At 38.3% G+C, this 16,623-nt stretch overlaps 1 protein-coding gene across 6 annotated transcripts in view; it reads right to left on the bottom strand.

The window, feature by feature from the left end:
- Positions 1 to 16,623, bottom strand: part of USP9X (ubiquitin specific peptidase 9 X-linked) — a 168,523-nt gene that overhangs the window by 57,229 nt on the left and 94,671 nt on the right. For all 6 annotated transcript variants that reach the window (XM_058535664.1, XM_058535663.1, XM_058535662.1 and 3 more), the window contains exons 15-17: positions 5,503 to 5,590; positions 2,466 to 2,808; positions 283 to 378 (exon numbers count right to left, since the gene is read on the bottom strand). In XM_058535664.1, coding sequence (XP_058391647.1) covers positions 283 to 378; positions 2,466 to 2,808; positions 5,503 to 5,590 — 527 coding nt within the window. The remainder of the gene's footprint in view (positions 1 to 282; positions 379 to 2,465; positions 2,809 to 5,502; positions 5,591 to 16,623) is intronic.

The raw sequence follows: 16,623 nt of genomic DNA, 5'->3' as shown, positions 1-16,623 counted from the left end.
TTGAATCCATGGATGCAGAACTCGCAGATAAGGAGGGTGGACTGAGAATATCCGCCCTCCTTATCAAAATAATCATTTCAAGATAAACACCAAAACAAGATTCATTTAGACAGCGTTTTATATGAGAGAAATATGGACTAAATATTTTACGTATATTTTTAATAACGATGAAACAAAACAATTTCTAGCTAACTCTGAATTAAAGAAAAAATTCCTATCAGCAAAAGAGTTCTTCAATCAGAATTCTAATTTGTGGAACTTTTAATGCATGTCAATCCTCACCTGATTGACCTGTAGCCTTGGACCAAGGTTTGTGTATATCTCTTTAAGGAGATCTATAGCTCTGCTGGCAATATCATCATTACTCTGAATCACCACCTAGATTCAAAAAGATTCAAGTGTAAATACCTCTCAAGAAATATTTCAAAATACAACAAAAAACAAACACATAGAGACAGAGATTGGACTGGTGGTTTACCAGAGGGGAAGGGGGGAAGGAGGAGGGCAAAAGGGATGATTTGCCACATGTACGTGGTGATGGGCTGTAATTAGTCTTTGGGTGGTGAACATGATGTAATGTATGCAGAAATAGAAGTATAATGATGTATACCTGACATTTATATGTTATAAACCAATGTTACCACAATTAAAAAAAAAGAGAAATATTTCAGTTGGGCATCAAACTAAAATGGGTTTAATTCAATTCAAACCATACCTTCAGTTACTTTTAATACAGTATTCATTAATTTAAGGGTACACTGACTTTGATAATCAAGTAAAATTAAGCGTGAAAACACACCAAAAAAAAAGAATAAAAAATGCAAAACTCATGTCTTTGAATAAAGGAATTTAAGAATAGAAGACACATTTTACTAAGGATAAAATATGCTTTGACCAGTACTATAAAACCTTGGAATTCAACACCTTGGTAGCCAAGCTGTGAGACATTAAAGGAGGAATTCAAATTGGTTAAAAGGAAAGAAAAGATTACATGAAATACAGTTTAGTATAAAGGGCTACCTACTCCATTTCTACAGATCTTTATTTTCTACAGATCTTTATCACTCATCTAACTATATCAGTGTTTTTCAAACTATGTGCAGAACTCGAGGGCTTCGAGGAAGTGTCTTAGAGCTGATCCCTATAATAGGCTTGGGGATGGGGAAAGGGGTGAAGCACAGGGAGACTGAGCAGAAAAAAAAAGGCTTTCCTTTCTCATTTCAACTACAGTGTTGCGTAAATTTTGATTTTTAAAAAGGGTTTCTGCTGTTTAAAAATGTTGAAAACCGCTTATTTAATGAAAAAGTTTGAACAATCAAATACCACAGTAAAAATCTTAGTCTGTTTGCAAGAAAAATATTTCATATCCCAAAAAAAATATAAAATGCTACTAACAGATCAGATTTTTTAAAATATGAATACTACGTTATACTATATTGCGACAACATGAACGGACCTTGAGGGCATTATGCTAAGTGAAATAAGTCAGAGAAAGACAAATACCATATGATCTCACTTATATGTGGAACCTAAAAAACAACAATAAAACCACAAACAAACAAAAAACTGAACTCATAGATACAAAGAACAGATGGTGGTTGCCAGAGGCAGGGGGTGGGGAGTGGCAAAATGGGTGAAAGGAGTCAAAAGGTACAAACTTTCAGTTATAAAATAAATTAAGTCCTAGGGATGTAACATACAGCATGGCAACTATAGTTAATAATACTGTACTGCACATTTGAAAGTTGCTAAGTGAGTAAATCTTAAAAGTTCTCATCACAAGGAAAAATAATTGTAACTGTGTGGTGACAGATGTTAACTAGACTTACTGTGATCATTTTGCAATATATACATATATCGAATCATTATGTTGTACACTTGAAACTAAAATAATGCTATATGTCAATTATATCTCAATTAATATACACACTACTATAAAGGTGGAAAGATGAGCCTTAAATAGACAATAATATTTTACTCCCTCAGGTACTTAAAAATATCAAGTTAAACAGTGATGATAAAGTATACACTCATAATCCCTTCTAAGTCTTCTCTTCTGTCCTCTATTTATATTAGTATTAAATGTATAATAACCTAAAATTAACACTGAAGAAGAAACAGATCTACAGTGAACGAAAAAAAGGGAAAAACAATAACTTCCATGGGGAGGCATAAAAGATTTGTATGGTTAGTGCACTTCTAAACATATCTGGAATAGACAGAGTCTAAGCCAAGACAAAAGGAACACCAGTGTGGCAGAAGAAGAGGGAGGGAAAAGGAGAGAGAGAGGAAAAAAAACCCAATGACAAATAACATAACAATAAGATAAAGATGATCACCACCTTCTGGGACAAGCATCAGAGCAGCATACATACATACAATTTATATGCAAAATTGTGATTCCTTACCTATTTGAAAAACTACATCAGATACAACTGTTTACAAAGTTCCTACTTTTCACTTACCCTCCAAAGGTAGTCTAATCCTATTAACTCCAAATCATCCATCATATAGGCTCTCCTTTTTGCTACTAGTTTTCCTTCTCGACAATTCACAGCTTTGAAGAATCGCTCAAAACATTTCATTCCATTTTCAGTTAACAGGGAAGGATCAAGCTGAAGCACATTACTTTCAAAGAAGTCCTTATTAATATCAGGATCCAAGTCTGGTTCATCCCCCATCAACTTGGAATACCACTTAAAACAGGCTTCACGATCACAAAGGTAAACTGCATTCTCTGCTAAGCATTTCCATATTTGTTTTGCCTGAGGAGCACATAGCCACAGTTGGCCATCCTTCAATAAAAATCTTGGAAAAACATAAAAAATTAGCAATTAGATATACATAATTTTTATCCTGAAAGACTGTGTGTATATATACATGAAATATACATATATATGAAATAATCCATTTATCACAATTATATTTTAACTACAGATAAACAGATGTCAGTTCTTATTGACATCTTAAAAGAACATTTTTCTCAACTTTTATCTGGTATTAAAAAATACTAGATGTTAATTCATTTATTTAACAAGTACATACTGGGCACCTACGATGTGCCAGGAACTCTGCTAGATGATTGGACCTAAACTGAATAAAAGATTTGTTTCTTGAATTTCAACAGTTTAATCTTTGAAACCAGCCATTTTGAAAGTATATTTAATAGGTTCTTTGAGTTTTAGCATTCTGCTTATATATCATCATTGGAGAATGAGGTATTCTAAGCGACTTTCACAGATACCAACTCATTAACATTCAGGAGTTAAAATTGTTACTTTATGATGATCTAATATCCATCACTAAGTACCTGGCCACATTAAACAGAATAACCTACATATGATTTAAACTTTTTATGTCAATAGTCAACAGGAGGCTTATCCATTATTCAGTGATATTCTCTAGGGTCTTCTTAGTTTTGTGACTGTTGGTTTGGTCATTAAAATAAGACAGTAATGAAGGTGAATTGTTACAACTACAGTCTCCTTCTTCACTAAGTTTTCTATTTCTTTCAGCATTCATCCACCCACCATGTCTGTCATTATCTCTGAATGACAAAGAAAGAGGAACACCTCATTTTATTCTGAATAACACGTAATTTTTAGCTAACATTATGGTGGCTCCATGCCCAGTTACAGAGTATGGAGCAGGTATTTAATGTCAATAGATTCCCTCTCCATTTCAAAGCATTTTGGGATCTCAATCCTAGGGTCTTTGATATTTTCACAGGATTGTTGAGCCTGAAGAAGGCTTCTAGCACATAGTCCTACCTAACCTTGCTACCTCTAACTTATACATAAGAAACTGAGGTCCAATGTAATGATAAAATGCAGTTGTTTTCTAAGTTTAGTAGTAGTAGTTTTTTTTTCAAAGACAACAGCAGAAAATTTTTTTCAAGCAAAAATTCCATTCGGAAGTCTGATGTATAAAATAAAAGCAGAGCTGCTCCAGTTGTTGGGAGGAGGAAAGAAAGGAGAAATGGGAATAAAACTCCCACTGCTTGTTCAGAAATCTTGGAGGAAGCTCCTTAGAAGCCTAAAGCTCCAAGGTAGGTTTGAAAAATCACTAGTCTAATAGAGCACAGACTTCGAAGTCAGATTGATTTGGTTGAGCAGTGCAACACCATTACATACTGGCTATGTGATTTCAAACAAGCATGTGAATCTCAGCTTTCTCATTAATCAAATGGGCATAATACCTCCCTCACTGCATTGCTATGAGGATTCAATGCAAATGTAAAGGTTAACACAGGTCAAACGTACAGTGGGTAAAGTTAGGTTCTTTTCCCTTGAGTGAGCTGCTATAGGTCATGTAGCTAGGCACTAATAGAGCAGCAACTAGAATAGGTCCTCTGATTCCAAACTTGAATATAGCAAAAGGACTCATAACCACTTTTCTGTCCTAAGAAATCTAAGGGATACAACACACGCCAATGGGTAACAATGGCTCACTATGGCAGTGATTCTCATTCTGGGGAGGCAGGTCCTTCTAGTCAGGTGGTTGAAAAACAAAACACACACACACAAAACACTTCATTTTAAACAAATGTCAAATTTCTTAAAATCTGGTGGCTAGAGTTTTTCCTCAAGTTAAAATTATTTAAATACCTATGTAAATGTTTCCCAGAAAGCAAGCACATAGTTCAATAAACCTAAGCCCATAATTAACATAGCCCAGAAGAAAATCCCCCAGTGTATCAAAATAATAAACATAACAGATTTTCTGAAGCACTGATAATCTGGCAGTTCCCTTAGCACACTTATGATCTGAATAAGCTCTTTTGCTATATGATGTGGTTTCTGAATTCACAAGAAACCTCTCACCATCAAAAATTTTAATTTCAAATCTATAAGGGTATAATCATTAAAAGCTAAATTATCACTGAGCAAATCTAGCCTGAGACTACATTTAGCTTTAGCTTAGGGAATAAACATCTTTTCCTCATCCCCATCAGAATAACATGATTAACACATGACTTCAGACTGCCTTTGTCAGCCACTGCTAGGATAAACAAGGCACAACGGGACTCAAACCACTCTTTTGGGGTGCTGCTCCAGCAGCCTTGTTGTCCCCATTTCCTTAGTGTCTATGATATCATTAAAGTCAGTATGGTTCTCTAGTTGGTTGTGTCAAAATATGAAAATTTGTTCTTTAAAAAATAAACATATTTTCGGCGTAAACAAACAAGAAGACCAGAAGTCTATACCAAAGCTTAAAATGTGTTCTCTTCCAATATTGCAAAGAAAAGTTAAAACTCAGCCAATAGTTTTAATTTCCAATATTGCAAAGAAAAGTTAAAACTCAGCCAATAGTTTTAATATATTTAATTATGAACACATAGGGAAATGTTTTCTGACTTTTAGGCAATGATTTCCATGTTGGAAAATAAAAGGTGGCAAGGGAAAAAGGCCACCTAACAAAGACCTAGCTATATAGTATATTAACTTGGCATTCTTTATCTGTGTCTTAAAAAGAGAGTAACACTAATTGTTTAAAACAAACCTAAGGAAGTTAAGCCGTTCTTGGACTTCTTGAACATGACTATATCTACTTCCCAGCCTCACAGTTTGTGGGTCATAGTCTTCATGGTCTGCAAATTAAGAAAAAGCATGCATTATACACATAGATACCCATATCACTGCTGACTTTAACCAAAGGAAATTAACCCAGTTAAAAAGTCATTAATCCTTTATAATTAAAAGGCAACCTGGGGCTGGCCCAGTAGATTGGCGATTAAGTGCACGCGCTCCGCTACTGGCGGCCTGGGTTGGGATCCCGGGAGCGCGCCGACACACCGCTTCTCCGGCCATGCTGAGGCCGCATCCCACATACAGCAACTAGAAGGATGTGCAACTATGACATACAGTTATCTACCGGGGCTTTGGGGAAGAAAAAAAGGAGGAGGATTGGCAATAGATGTTAGCTCAGAGCTGGTCTTCCTCAGCAAAAAGAGGAGGATTAGCACGGGATGTTAGCTCAGAGCTGATCTCCCTCACCAAAAAAAAAAAAAAAAAAAAGGCAACCTAAAGTCTACTAATTAATTACTGGTGGTTTCTACCCATCTCCTATTTTCCCCACAAAAATAAACTTTCCTTTTACACAACCAAAAAAAAAATGATCTGTTAAATGTGCTGTCAGGGCCGGCCCCATGGCGTAGCGGTTAAGTGCGTGCACTCTGCTGCTAGTGGCCTGGGTTGGGATCCAGGGCTTGCAACGACGCACCGCTTGTCAGGTCATGCTGTGGTGGCGTCCCACATAAAGTGGAGGAAGACTGGCACGGATGTTAGCTCAGGGCTGATCTTCCTCACAAAAACAAAATAAATAAATAGACTCTTTAAAAAAAAAAATGTGCTGGGGCCGGCCCGGTGGCGCAAGCGGTTAAGTGCGCGCGCTCCGCTGCGGCGGCCCGGGGTTCGCTGGTTCAGATCCCGGGCGCGCACCGACGCACTGCTTGGTAAGCCATGCTGTGGCGGCGTCCCATATAAAGTGGAGGAAGATAGGCACCGATGTTAGCCCAGGGCCGTCTTCCTCAGCAAAAAAAAGAGGAGGATTGGCGGATGTTAGCTCAGGGCTGATCTCCTCAAAAATTAAAAAAAAAAAAATTAAAAAAAAAAAAATGTGCTGTCAAATAATTCTTCATCACAACCCCTTCACCCAATCTTCATACACAACGAAGCAATTTCTGATCACAGCCTAAGACTGACCTGAGGGGTCTGTGAACATAAACTAATCACTAAGATAAAGCTTTTTCTTCAATTTCCTTCCTGTTATACTGAAAACTGTCATTATGGAGGAAAAAAATATTGTTATAAAAATAAATTATATTACTAATTTCTACCTAGGAAGTTAGAGTAACACAAGATGCTACTCTATATAATAAAGTTACAATAACAGTTATTACCATCAGCATGTTACGCAAGTTTCAGACAGAAATGCAAGAAAATCTACCCTTTCAGTTGGAAATTCCTTTATAAAAAGAATTAAAAAATAAAACAAAGCTAGTAAACTCTTTGGTTTTACTTTCAATACAGCGTACAATGGGTGAAAAAGTTTGCAATGAAAGACGGCAGCAAAAAAAACTTAAAAAGCACCTATTGTCCTAAAAATACTATGGACAGTTTTTCATTTTTTTAATTTTATTGGAAAAAGCTGTATGACCCAGAAATGGTCAAGTTGATTTGTGGCCTGGAGCACAAGAAAGCTGAAGCAATTGCTCTGACAATTGCTGTCAACCACTTGGGAATCACTGACATTTCTTCCAGAAAGTTGAGGCACGTTATGGAGGAATAAGAAATTGTGTAATTTCCCTTTAATATTAATTACTAACATTTCCATACCAGATCCTGGACCCTATGTGTGCTAGTGTCATAGACTTCTAATTGTATGAGACCCTCTGGAAATAGTCAAGGTAATCAAAGTCTTCAAAACTAGTAAGGTTTCGGGCCAGCCCCAGTGGCCTAGTGCTTAAGTTTGGCGTGCTCCGCTTCGGTGGCCCAGGTCCTGCTCCCAGGTGCGGACCTACACCACTCATCTGTCAGTGGCCATGCTGCAGCAGTGGCTCACATACAAGAAGAGGAAGACTGGCAGCGATGTTAGCTCAGGGCAAATCTTCCTCAGCAAAAAAAAAAAAACCCCAAAACCGAAAAAGCAGTCAGGTTTCTTCTCGGAACAAAATCTTGACATGTAGTAAAGATGGAACATTTACAATGTCTAGAAACATCTACTTTTGATGCTTTGGTAAAAAAAACAAGCCCACTATATTATAACTACCTACCTTCTACTTCCACATATATTGCCATCTACCAAAAGTCCTAAACACATAGTCTACTTTCATGAAAGTCAATTTCAACAAGGTTCAAGACCTGAAGCATTACTTCACAAGAAGTTTTCTCAAGAAACCGGATAGAATATAAAATTCTACTCTACTCTGCAGAAAACTTCTTTTTCAGAGCACTAGTCTTGAAGTATCTGAATAAACAATAGAGTTCAGCTGCCTTTTTTTTTTCTTTTTAAACAAGGAGTTTATGCACAGTTTTGTTTACTTGGCAGGTTCTTTTTTAGGAGAAATGCTAAATTTTAATAATTTCAAACTTAAGTTTCAAAAATATAAAAATCCCCTTATAATCTTTATCCATATTCACCAGTTGTTTACATTTTGCCCCATTTGCTTCCTTAGTTGCCACTTAACGTGTGTTAAGTTTCTAAACCATTTAAGAATTGAAGACATGTCCCTTTACTCCTAAATACTTCAATATTTCTGAATAACAAAGACATTCTTTTACATAACCATAGTATACTTATCAAATTTACACTGATACAATACTATTATCTAACCCAAGGTTTCTCAACAGCACACTATTGACATTTTGGGATGGATAATTCTTTGTTCTGCAGAACTGTCCTGTGTATCTTTAGGATATATAGCAGGATCCTAGCCCAACCACCCTCCCCAACTTAAGACAACCCAAAATACCTCCAGAAAATTTTAATTCTCTCAATAATGTCCATTTACGCTTTCCTTTCTCCACATCCCATATTAAATACACATTGTATTTAGTTGTCGTGACTTTTTATCCTTCTTTAATTCATCACATCCTCTCTTTGTGTTTCTTGACTTGAGAAAAGCATGAGCCAATTTGGTTGCATATTGCTTAATTTGGGGTTCTGTGATGCTTCCACATGATTAGATTCAGGCTAGGCATTTTGGCAAAGAATACCACAGAAGTGACCATATGGCCTCCTCCGTGTATCATTATCAGAATGAACATCATCTCACTTTGTGGCAATATTCTTTTTTTTTTTTTTTTTGTGAGGAAGATCAGCTAACATCCATGCTAATCCTCCCTTTTTTGCTGAGGAAGACCGGCTCTGAGCTAACATCTATTGCCAATCCTCCTCCTTTTTTTTTTTCCCCCAAAGCCCCAGTAGATAGTTGTATGTCATAGGTGCACATCCTAGTTGCTTTATGTGGGACGTGGCCTCAGCATGGCCGGAGAAGCGGTGCGTCGGTGCGCACCCGGGATCCCAACCCAGGCCGCCAGTAGCGGAGCGCGCACACTTAACCGCTAAGCCACGGGGCCAGCCCCATGTGGCAATATTCTTAACGTTAACTTTGATAACTTGGTCAAAGTGGTTTTCAACAGGTGTTTCCACTGTAAGGTTACTATTTTTGTCTTCATAATCAATAAGTAATTTGTGAGGAGATACTTTGAGACTATGTAAATATCTTGTTTCTTATCAAACTCTTACCCACTAGTTTCAGCATCCCCCCTTTTTTATTTAGGTGCCAGCACTTTTCAAGAACTGGGACTCTGAAAACAGGGAAGAATTTTAAAAACATGCAATGAAAGCCAAAAGTCAAGAAATATGAAGATCCCTCTATGCTAAATAGGAATGGAGAGGCCCAAACTTTGCTACAGAGAAGCTTCCCGGCTGTAAAAACATAAAGAAGATGGTTGGTTTTCCTTATAAACCTTCAGCACCAAACAAATACTGTGATTAGTTGGCAGTCAAATGAAGAGAATGATCCATTTCTTATTCACACTGCCTAGCTAGTAGATATCCCACCGAAAATAGCAGCAGAAATTAGATGAGACTAAATGAACTCAAGTGTCTACAGCTAAGGTAAACATAAACTGTTTCTTGTCATTATAAACTGCACGTTGTCGAGTCCATTTCAGAACCTATTATAAAAGAGAAAGTTCCCCTTTAAAAAAGCACCTTTACTGACACAGTTGAAATACCATAAAATCCACGCATTTAAAATGTACAATTGAATGGTGTTTAGTATAGTCAGAGCTGTGTAACCACCATCACGATCTACTTTTACAAGATTTTTCATCACCTCAAAAAGAAATCCTGCACAGTCATTCCCCATTTTCTCTTGTCCCCAGCCCTTAGTCTATTTGAGACATTTCATATAAATGGTATCATATAATATGTAGTCTTTTCTGACTGGCTTTTTTCCACTTAGCAAAATGTTTTTCAGGGTTCATCCATGCTGCAGCATTCTTTTTATTGCTGAATAGTATTTCATTGTATGGATAAATGATATATTTATTCATTCATCAAATGATGGACATTTGGGTTGTTTCCACTTTTTGGCTATTATGAACAACACTGTTATGAACATTCATGTACAAGTTTCTGCATGGATCTATGTTTTCATTTCACTTGGGTATATAACTAGGAGTGGATCATATGGTAAATTCTACATTTACCATTTTGAGGAACTGCAACCTGTTTAGTAAGGTGGCTGTGCCACTTTACAACCTCAAAAGCAACGTATAGAAGGCTCCAATTTCTCCACATCCTTGCCAGCACTTGCTGTTGTCTTTATTTTTGTCATCATAGTAGGTATCTAATATCTCACTGTGGTTTTGATTTGCATTTCCCTAATAACTCATGATATTGAACATTTTTTTTGTGAGGAAGATCAGCCCTGAGCTAACATCCATGCTAATCTTTTTTTTTTTTGCTGAGGAAGACCAGCTCTGAGCTAACATCTATTGCCAACGCCCCTCTTTCCCCCCCGGCCCAAAGCCCCAGTAGATAGTTGTATGTCATAGCTGCACATCCTTCTAGTTGCTGTATGTGGGACGCGGCCTCAGCATGGCCAGACAAGCAGTGTGTCCGTGCGCGCCCAAGATCTGAACCCAGGCCACCAGTAGCGGAGCGCGCACACTTAACCGCTAAGCCATGGGGCCGGCCCAGATTGAGCATTTTTGAATGTGCCTATTGGCCATATATACATCTTTGGAGAAATATCTATACAGATCCTCTGCACATTTCTTAATTGGGTTGTCTTTTAATTGTTGAGTTGTGAGAGTTCTTATATATTCTGAATAGAAGTCCCTTATCAGATACATGATTTGCAGATATCTTCTCCCATTCTTGGGTTGTCATTTTACTTTCTCGATGGTATTGTTTGCAGGATTATCAGTAGGAACATAATGTCACTTTGTGGCAGTATTCATGTTAACTCTGATCATTTGATCAAGGTGGTTTCCACCAGGTTTCTTCACTGTAAAGTTACTATTTTTCTCTTAATTTTGAGGTAGCCCAATATATCACTTCCCCCCTCCCCCAACAATTTTGCTTTGCCTAACCCAAGGCCACAAAGATTTCTTCCTGTATTTTTTTCTAAGAGTTTTATACTTTTAAGTCTAAGATCCATTTCGAGTTAATTTTTGTGCATGGTGTGAGGCAAGGGATTCAACTTCATTCTTTTAGATGTAGGTATCCAGTTTTTCCAGCAACATTTATGAAAGAGATTATTTCTTTACCACTGAATATTCTTGGCACCCTTAAAAAAATCAATTGACCATAAACATAATGGTTTATTTCTGGACTGTCAATTATAGTCCATTGATGCATACATCTATCCTTAAGTCAGGACCACACTGCCTTAATTAGTGTTGTTTTGTAGTAAGTTTTGAAATCAGGAAGTATGAGTCAGCCAACTTTGGTTTTTATCATCAAGATTGTTTTGGCAATTAGGGTCTCTTGCATTTCCATGATTTTTAGAATCAGCTTGTCAATTTCTGTAAAAAGAAAAAATTATGGGATTTTTACAGGGATTATGTTGAATCTGTAGGTCGACTTACAGAGTATTGCCATCTTAACAATATTAAGTCTTCCATTCCATGAAAAGCGGATGTTTTTCCATTTTTTTAGATCTTTAATTTCCATCAATAATGTTGCTTTCTAGTTTTCAGTGTACAAGTTCTGTACTTTTGTTCAATTTATTCCTTATTCTTTTCAGAGCTATCGTAAATGGAACTGTTTTCTTAATTTCATTTTCAGGTTGTTCATTGCTAGTGTGTAGAAATACAATTGATTTTTGTATATTGATCTTAATTCTTGCAACCTAGCTGAATTCTTATGAGTTTTAATAGATTTTAGTGGATTCTTTAGGATTTTCTGTACACAAAATGTTATTTATGATTAACATTATTTCTTTTCTAATCTGGATGCTTATTTCCTTTCCTTGCCTAGTTGCCCTGGCTAGAATCTCCAGTAGAATGTTAAACAGAAGTGACTAGAGCAGACATTCTTGTCTCATTCCTGATCTAGGGGTAAAGTAGCCAGTCTTGCACCATTAAGTATGACGTTAGCTGTGGGTTTTTCAAGGCGCCCTTTATCAGGTTGAGAAAGTTCCTTTCTATTCCTAGTTTGCTGAACATTTTTATAATGAAAGGCGTTAGATTTTGTCAAATGCTTGTTCTGCGTTTACTGAAAAGATCACATACTTTTTGTCCTTTTAGTCTATTAATATGCTATATTACAATTGACTTTTGAGTGTCAAATCAACATCGTGATCCAGTGATACATTCCATTTGGTCATAGTGCACGATCCTTTTTATATGTTGCTGGATTCTTTTTCTTTTTTTGGGGGGGGGGTCTATTTTCACAAGGGACATTGAGCTGTAGTTTCCTTCTGATATCTTTGTATTATTTTGGTATCAGGGTAATAAGGGCTTCACAGAGTGAGTCAGGAAGTATTCCTCTTTTTTCTTCAAAGAACTTGTGAAGGATCAATATTAATTCTTTAAATGTTCAGTAAAATTCACCAATGAAGCAATTTGGTTCTGGGTTTTTCTTTGTGAGAACATTTTTTGATTACTAATTCAATCTTTACTTGTTACATCTACTCAGATTTTTAACTGCTTCTTGAGTCGATTTCAGTAATGTGGTATTCTCCAGGGGGCCGGCCTGGTGGCGCAAGCGGTTAGGTGCTCGCACTCCGCTTCGGCGGCCTGGGGTCCGCAGGTTCAGATCCTGGGCGTGCACCAACGCACCACTTGGTAAGCCATGCTGTGGCGGCATCCCACATAAAGTAGAGAAAGATGAGCATGGATGTTAGCTCAGGGCCACTCTTCCTCAAGAAAAAAGGGGAGGATTGGCATTGGATATTAGCTCAGGGCTAGTCCTGCTCACAAGAAAAAAAAAAAAAAAGTAATATGGTATTCTCTTATATTTTCTATTTTTGTAAGGTTGGTAGTGATGCCCTCTCATTTTTTTTTAAGACATTCCTTTTTTTTTTAAGTTTTATTTATTTATTTTTTTGTGAGGAAGATTAGCCCTGATTAATAGACATTCCTTTTTTTTTTTTTAAGTTTTATTTATTTATTTACTTTTTTGTGAGGAAGATCAGCCCTGAGCTAACATCCATGCTAATCCTCCTCTCTTTGCTGAGGAACACCGGCTCTGAGCTAGCATCTATTGCCAATCCTCCTCCTTTTCTTTTCCCCCCCGCAAAGCCCCAGTAGACAGTTGTATGTCCGAGCTAGCATCTATTGCCAATCCTCCTCCTTTTCTTTTCCCCCCGCAAAGCCCCAGTAGATAGTTGTATGTCCTAGTTGCCCATCCTTCTAGTTGCTGTATGTGGGACGCAGCCTCAGCATGGCCAGAGAAGCGGTGTGTCGGTGCGCGCCCAGGATCTGAACCTGGGCCGCCAGTAGCAGAGCGCACGCACTTAACCGCTAAGCCACGGGGCCGGCTCTGCCCTCTCATTTTTGATTTTCATAATTGATTCTTATTTTCTTAGTCAGCCTAGCTAAAGATTTGTCAATTCTGCTGATCTTTTCAAAGAACCAACTTTCAGTTTCATTGATTTTCTCTTCCTTATTTCACTTATTTCCACTCTAATCTTTATTGTTTCCTTACTACTTCTAGCTTTGGGTTTAGTTTGCTATTTTCTAGTTTCTGAAGGTGAGAGATTAGTTATTGATTTTTTTTTTTTTTTTTTTGTGAGGAGATCAGCCCTGTGCTAACATCTGCCAATCCTCCTCTTTTTTTGCTGAGGAAGACTGGCCCTGGGCTAACATCCTCTACTTTATACGGGACGCCGCCACAGCACGGCCTGACAAGCAGTGCATCTGTGCGCGCCCGGGACCCGAACCAGCGAATCCTGACCGCCGGGGCGGAGCGTGTGCACTTAACCGCTTGCGCCACCGGGCCGGCCCTGCTTTCTTCTTTAATACAAGCATTCAGAGGTATAAGTTTTCCTCTAAGCACTGATTTAGCAACACTCTAAGTTTTGGCATTTTCTGTTCTTTCTCATTCATCTCCATATATTCTCATTTCACTTGTCACTTCTTTTTTTGTTTTGTTTTGTAGGGAAAGATTCGCCTTGAGCTAACGTCTGTTGCCAATCTTCCTCTTTTCATTTTTATTTTTTCTTCCCCAAAGCCCCAGTGCATGGTTATATATCTTAGTTGTAAGTTCTTCTATGTGAGCCTCTAGTTCTTCTATGTGAGCCACTGCCACAGCATGGCAACTGACAGACGGGTGGTGGAGTTCTGCGACCAGGAAGTGAACCTGGGCCGCTGAACTTTAACCACTAGGCCATCAGGGCTGGCTCTGTCATTTCTTCTTTGACCCACTGGTTAGTTTGGAGTATATAATTTCCATATACTTGTGAAATACCCAAATTTCCTTTTTTCTGCGGCTTTGACTTATTATCTGGTGTCACTTCCCTTAGTATTTCTTGTAAGGCAAGTCTGCAAGCAACAAATTCTCTCAGTGTTTATCTGGGAATGTCTTTATTTTGCCTTCATTTCTGAAAGAGAGTTTTGCTGAACTTTCAAAAGAATCTTAGTTGTCAGGTTCCTGCCCTGCCCATAGCACTTTGACTGTGTTGTCCTATTGGTTTCTGGCCTCTAATATTCTCATAAGAAATCAGCTGTTATTTTTATTGGGGTTTCCTTATGCACGATGAGTCATTTTTCTCTTACTACCTTCAAGGTTTTCTCTTTCACTATGACGTGTCTGCATCTGGGTCTCTCTGCATTTAACCCACCTGGAGTTGAGCTTCTTGGATGCGGTTAATGTCTGTCACTGAATTTGGGAAGTCTTCAGCAATTATGTTTTTCTGCCCCCTTTTCTCTCCCCCCAGATCCTTCTGGTACTCCCATTACACGTATGTTGGCATTCTTAATGGTGTTCCATATTTCCCTAAGCATCTGTTCATTTTTCTTCATCCTTTTTCCTCTGTTCAGACTGTATAATCTCTATTGATCTAGCTTCAAATTCACTGCTTCTTTCTTCTGCCAGCTCAAATCTACCGTTCAGCCCCTGTAGTGAAATTTTCATTTTGGCTATTGTACTTTTCAACTCCAGAATTTCCATTTGGTTCTTTCTTTCTTTTCTTTCTTTCTTTCTTTAATAGTTTCTATCTCTTTACTGGCATATTCGACTGAAACAATGTCATGATACTTTCCTTTAATTTTCTAGACATGAGTTCATTCAGTTCCTTGAGTATATCTGTAATAGCTACTTTCAACTATCTGTCTGCAAAGTCCACCATCTGGGCCCCTTCAGTTGTCTGTATATGTATGGGTCACACTTCATATCCTTTTTTTGCTGCAATACAGGTATTTTAGATATATTGTAGCAACTTGGAGACAGATACCACTCCCTCCCAGGTTGATGTTGTTTGCTATGTTTTATAGTGACTATGCTACACTAACCTTGTGAAGTCTATCTCACCCACAGTGCTTTCCCCTTTTTATCTTTTAGCCTGGCTACCTATAGGTTGTTCCTGGGTCAACATAATCCCCTTATGGGTCAATGGTTGTGCTTAAGTCCCCTTGACTAGTCAGATTTTTACCCTTTATCATTGGATGTGTGTGTGGTCTGGAAGATACCGTCACAGTTCAAGGAGTCTACATTTTTGTTCCACGTTCAATCAGGGACTAGTAGCTCGGATGTTCTCTTTCCAATCATTCCTGAGAGGGTGCAATCTTGGGCACGGCATATAGTCTTTCAGACTGCTAGGGATATTTGCAATTTTATTTTCAAGCCTGGCTTCCTAGTAATTGCCCCTGGGTCACGGTAGCTTATTATTCTTCCAGCGTTTGGTCAGAAGTTGAATTTAAGTCCCTGTGCATTAGAGCCTTTGTTGATGTATCTGTGTGTGGACTGGGGAATGTATACAACTTGTCCCACATCCTGCTGAGTGCTTCTGAGTGGGTGCAGCCGAATGCATATGCACAGCATTCCTGACCTCCCAGGGCTGACTGACCCCAGGAGGGCTCAGCTTGGTTGTTTCTTTATCTACATCTCTCTGTTCAACTCCTGGTTGCTCTGCTGTTTTTGCTTGTTGATATGAATACATGGAGCTACAAGTACCCTCTTAATTGCTCTTCACCAAAATTTCCACTGGTTTTGATAATACCCTTAGGAATAACATGCGCTGGTCCAAATAAACTTAGTCCCTTCAAGCCTAACTGCTAAGCTCTTCGTCCTCACAACTCATCTCTCCCTCTGGGCAGAACTTCTGTGCCACTGCACAGGAGCTGGTGGCAACACAACAAGCAGCTTCTCCCAGAGTGATATCCCTGGCTCTATGATGGTGCTGGTCATGGCCCCTGATTTTCTCAGTGTGCCCGTCCTGGAATGGAACTTCCACCTCATGAGCAAGCTGCAGTGGGGGTAACCAGGACTCCAGTATTCTCAGCCTACCATACCTGGAGTAAAGCTTCCGCCCTGTGAGTAGACACTGAGTAGGATAAGGGACTCTTAGTCCTTCTGTCATGATTGTCTAGAATAGAGCTTCTGCAATACAGGATTAGAGAAGATAAGAAATACCAATAGCTTCCCCTTCCTGTGGTGGAACCC

The sequence above is a fragment of the Diceros bicornis genome, chromosome X (assembly GCF_020826845.1).
Source record: "Diceros bicornis minor isolate mBicDic1 chromosome X, mDicBic1.mat.cur, whole genome shotgun sequence".
Taxonomy (NCBI): Eukaryota; Metazoa; Chordata; class Mammalia; order Perissodactyla; family Rhinocerotidae; genus Diceros; species Diceros bicornis.
The sequence above is the reverse complement of the archived record's forward strand: the minus strand, read 5'-3'. Positions and strand labels throughout refer to the sequence as shown.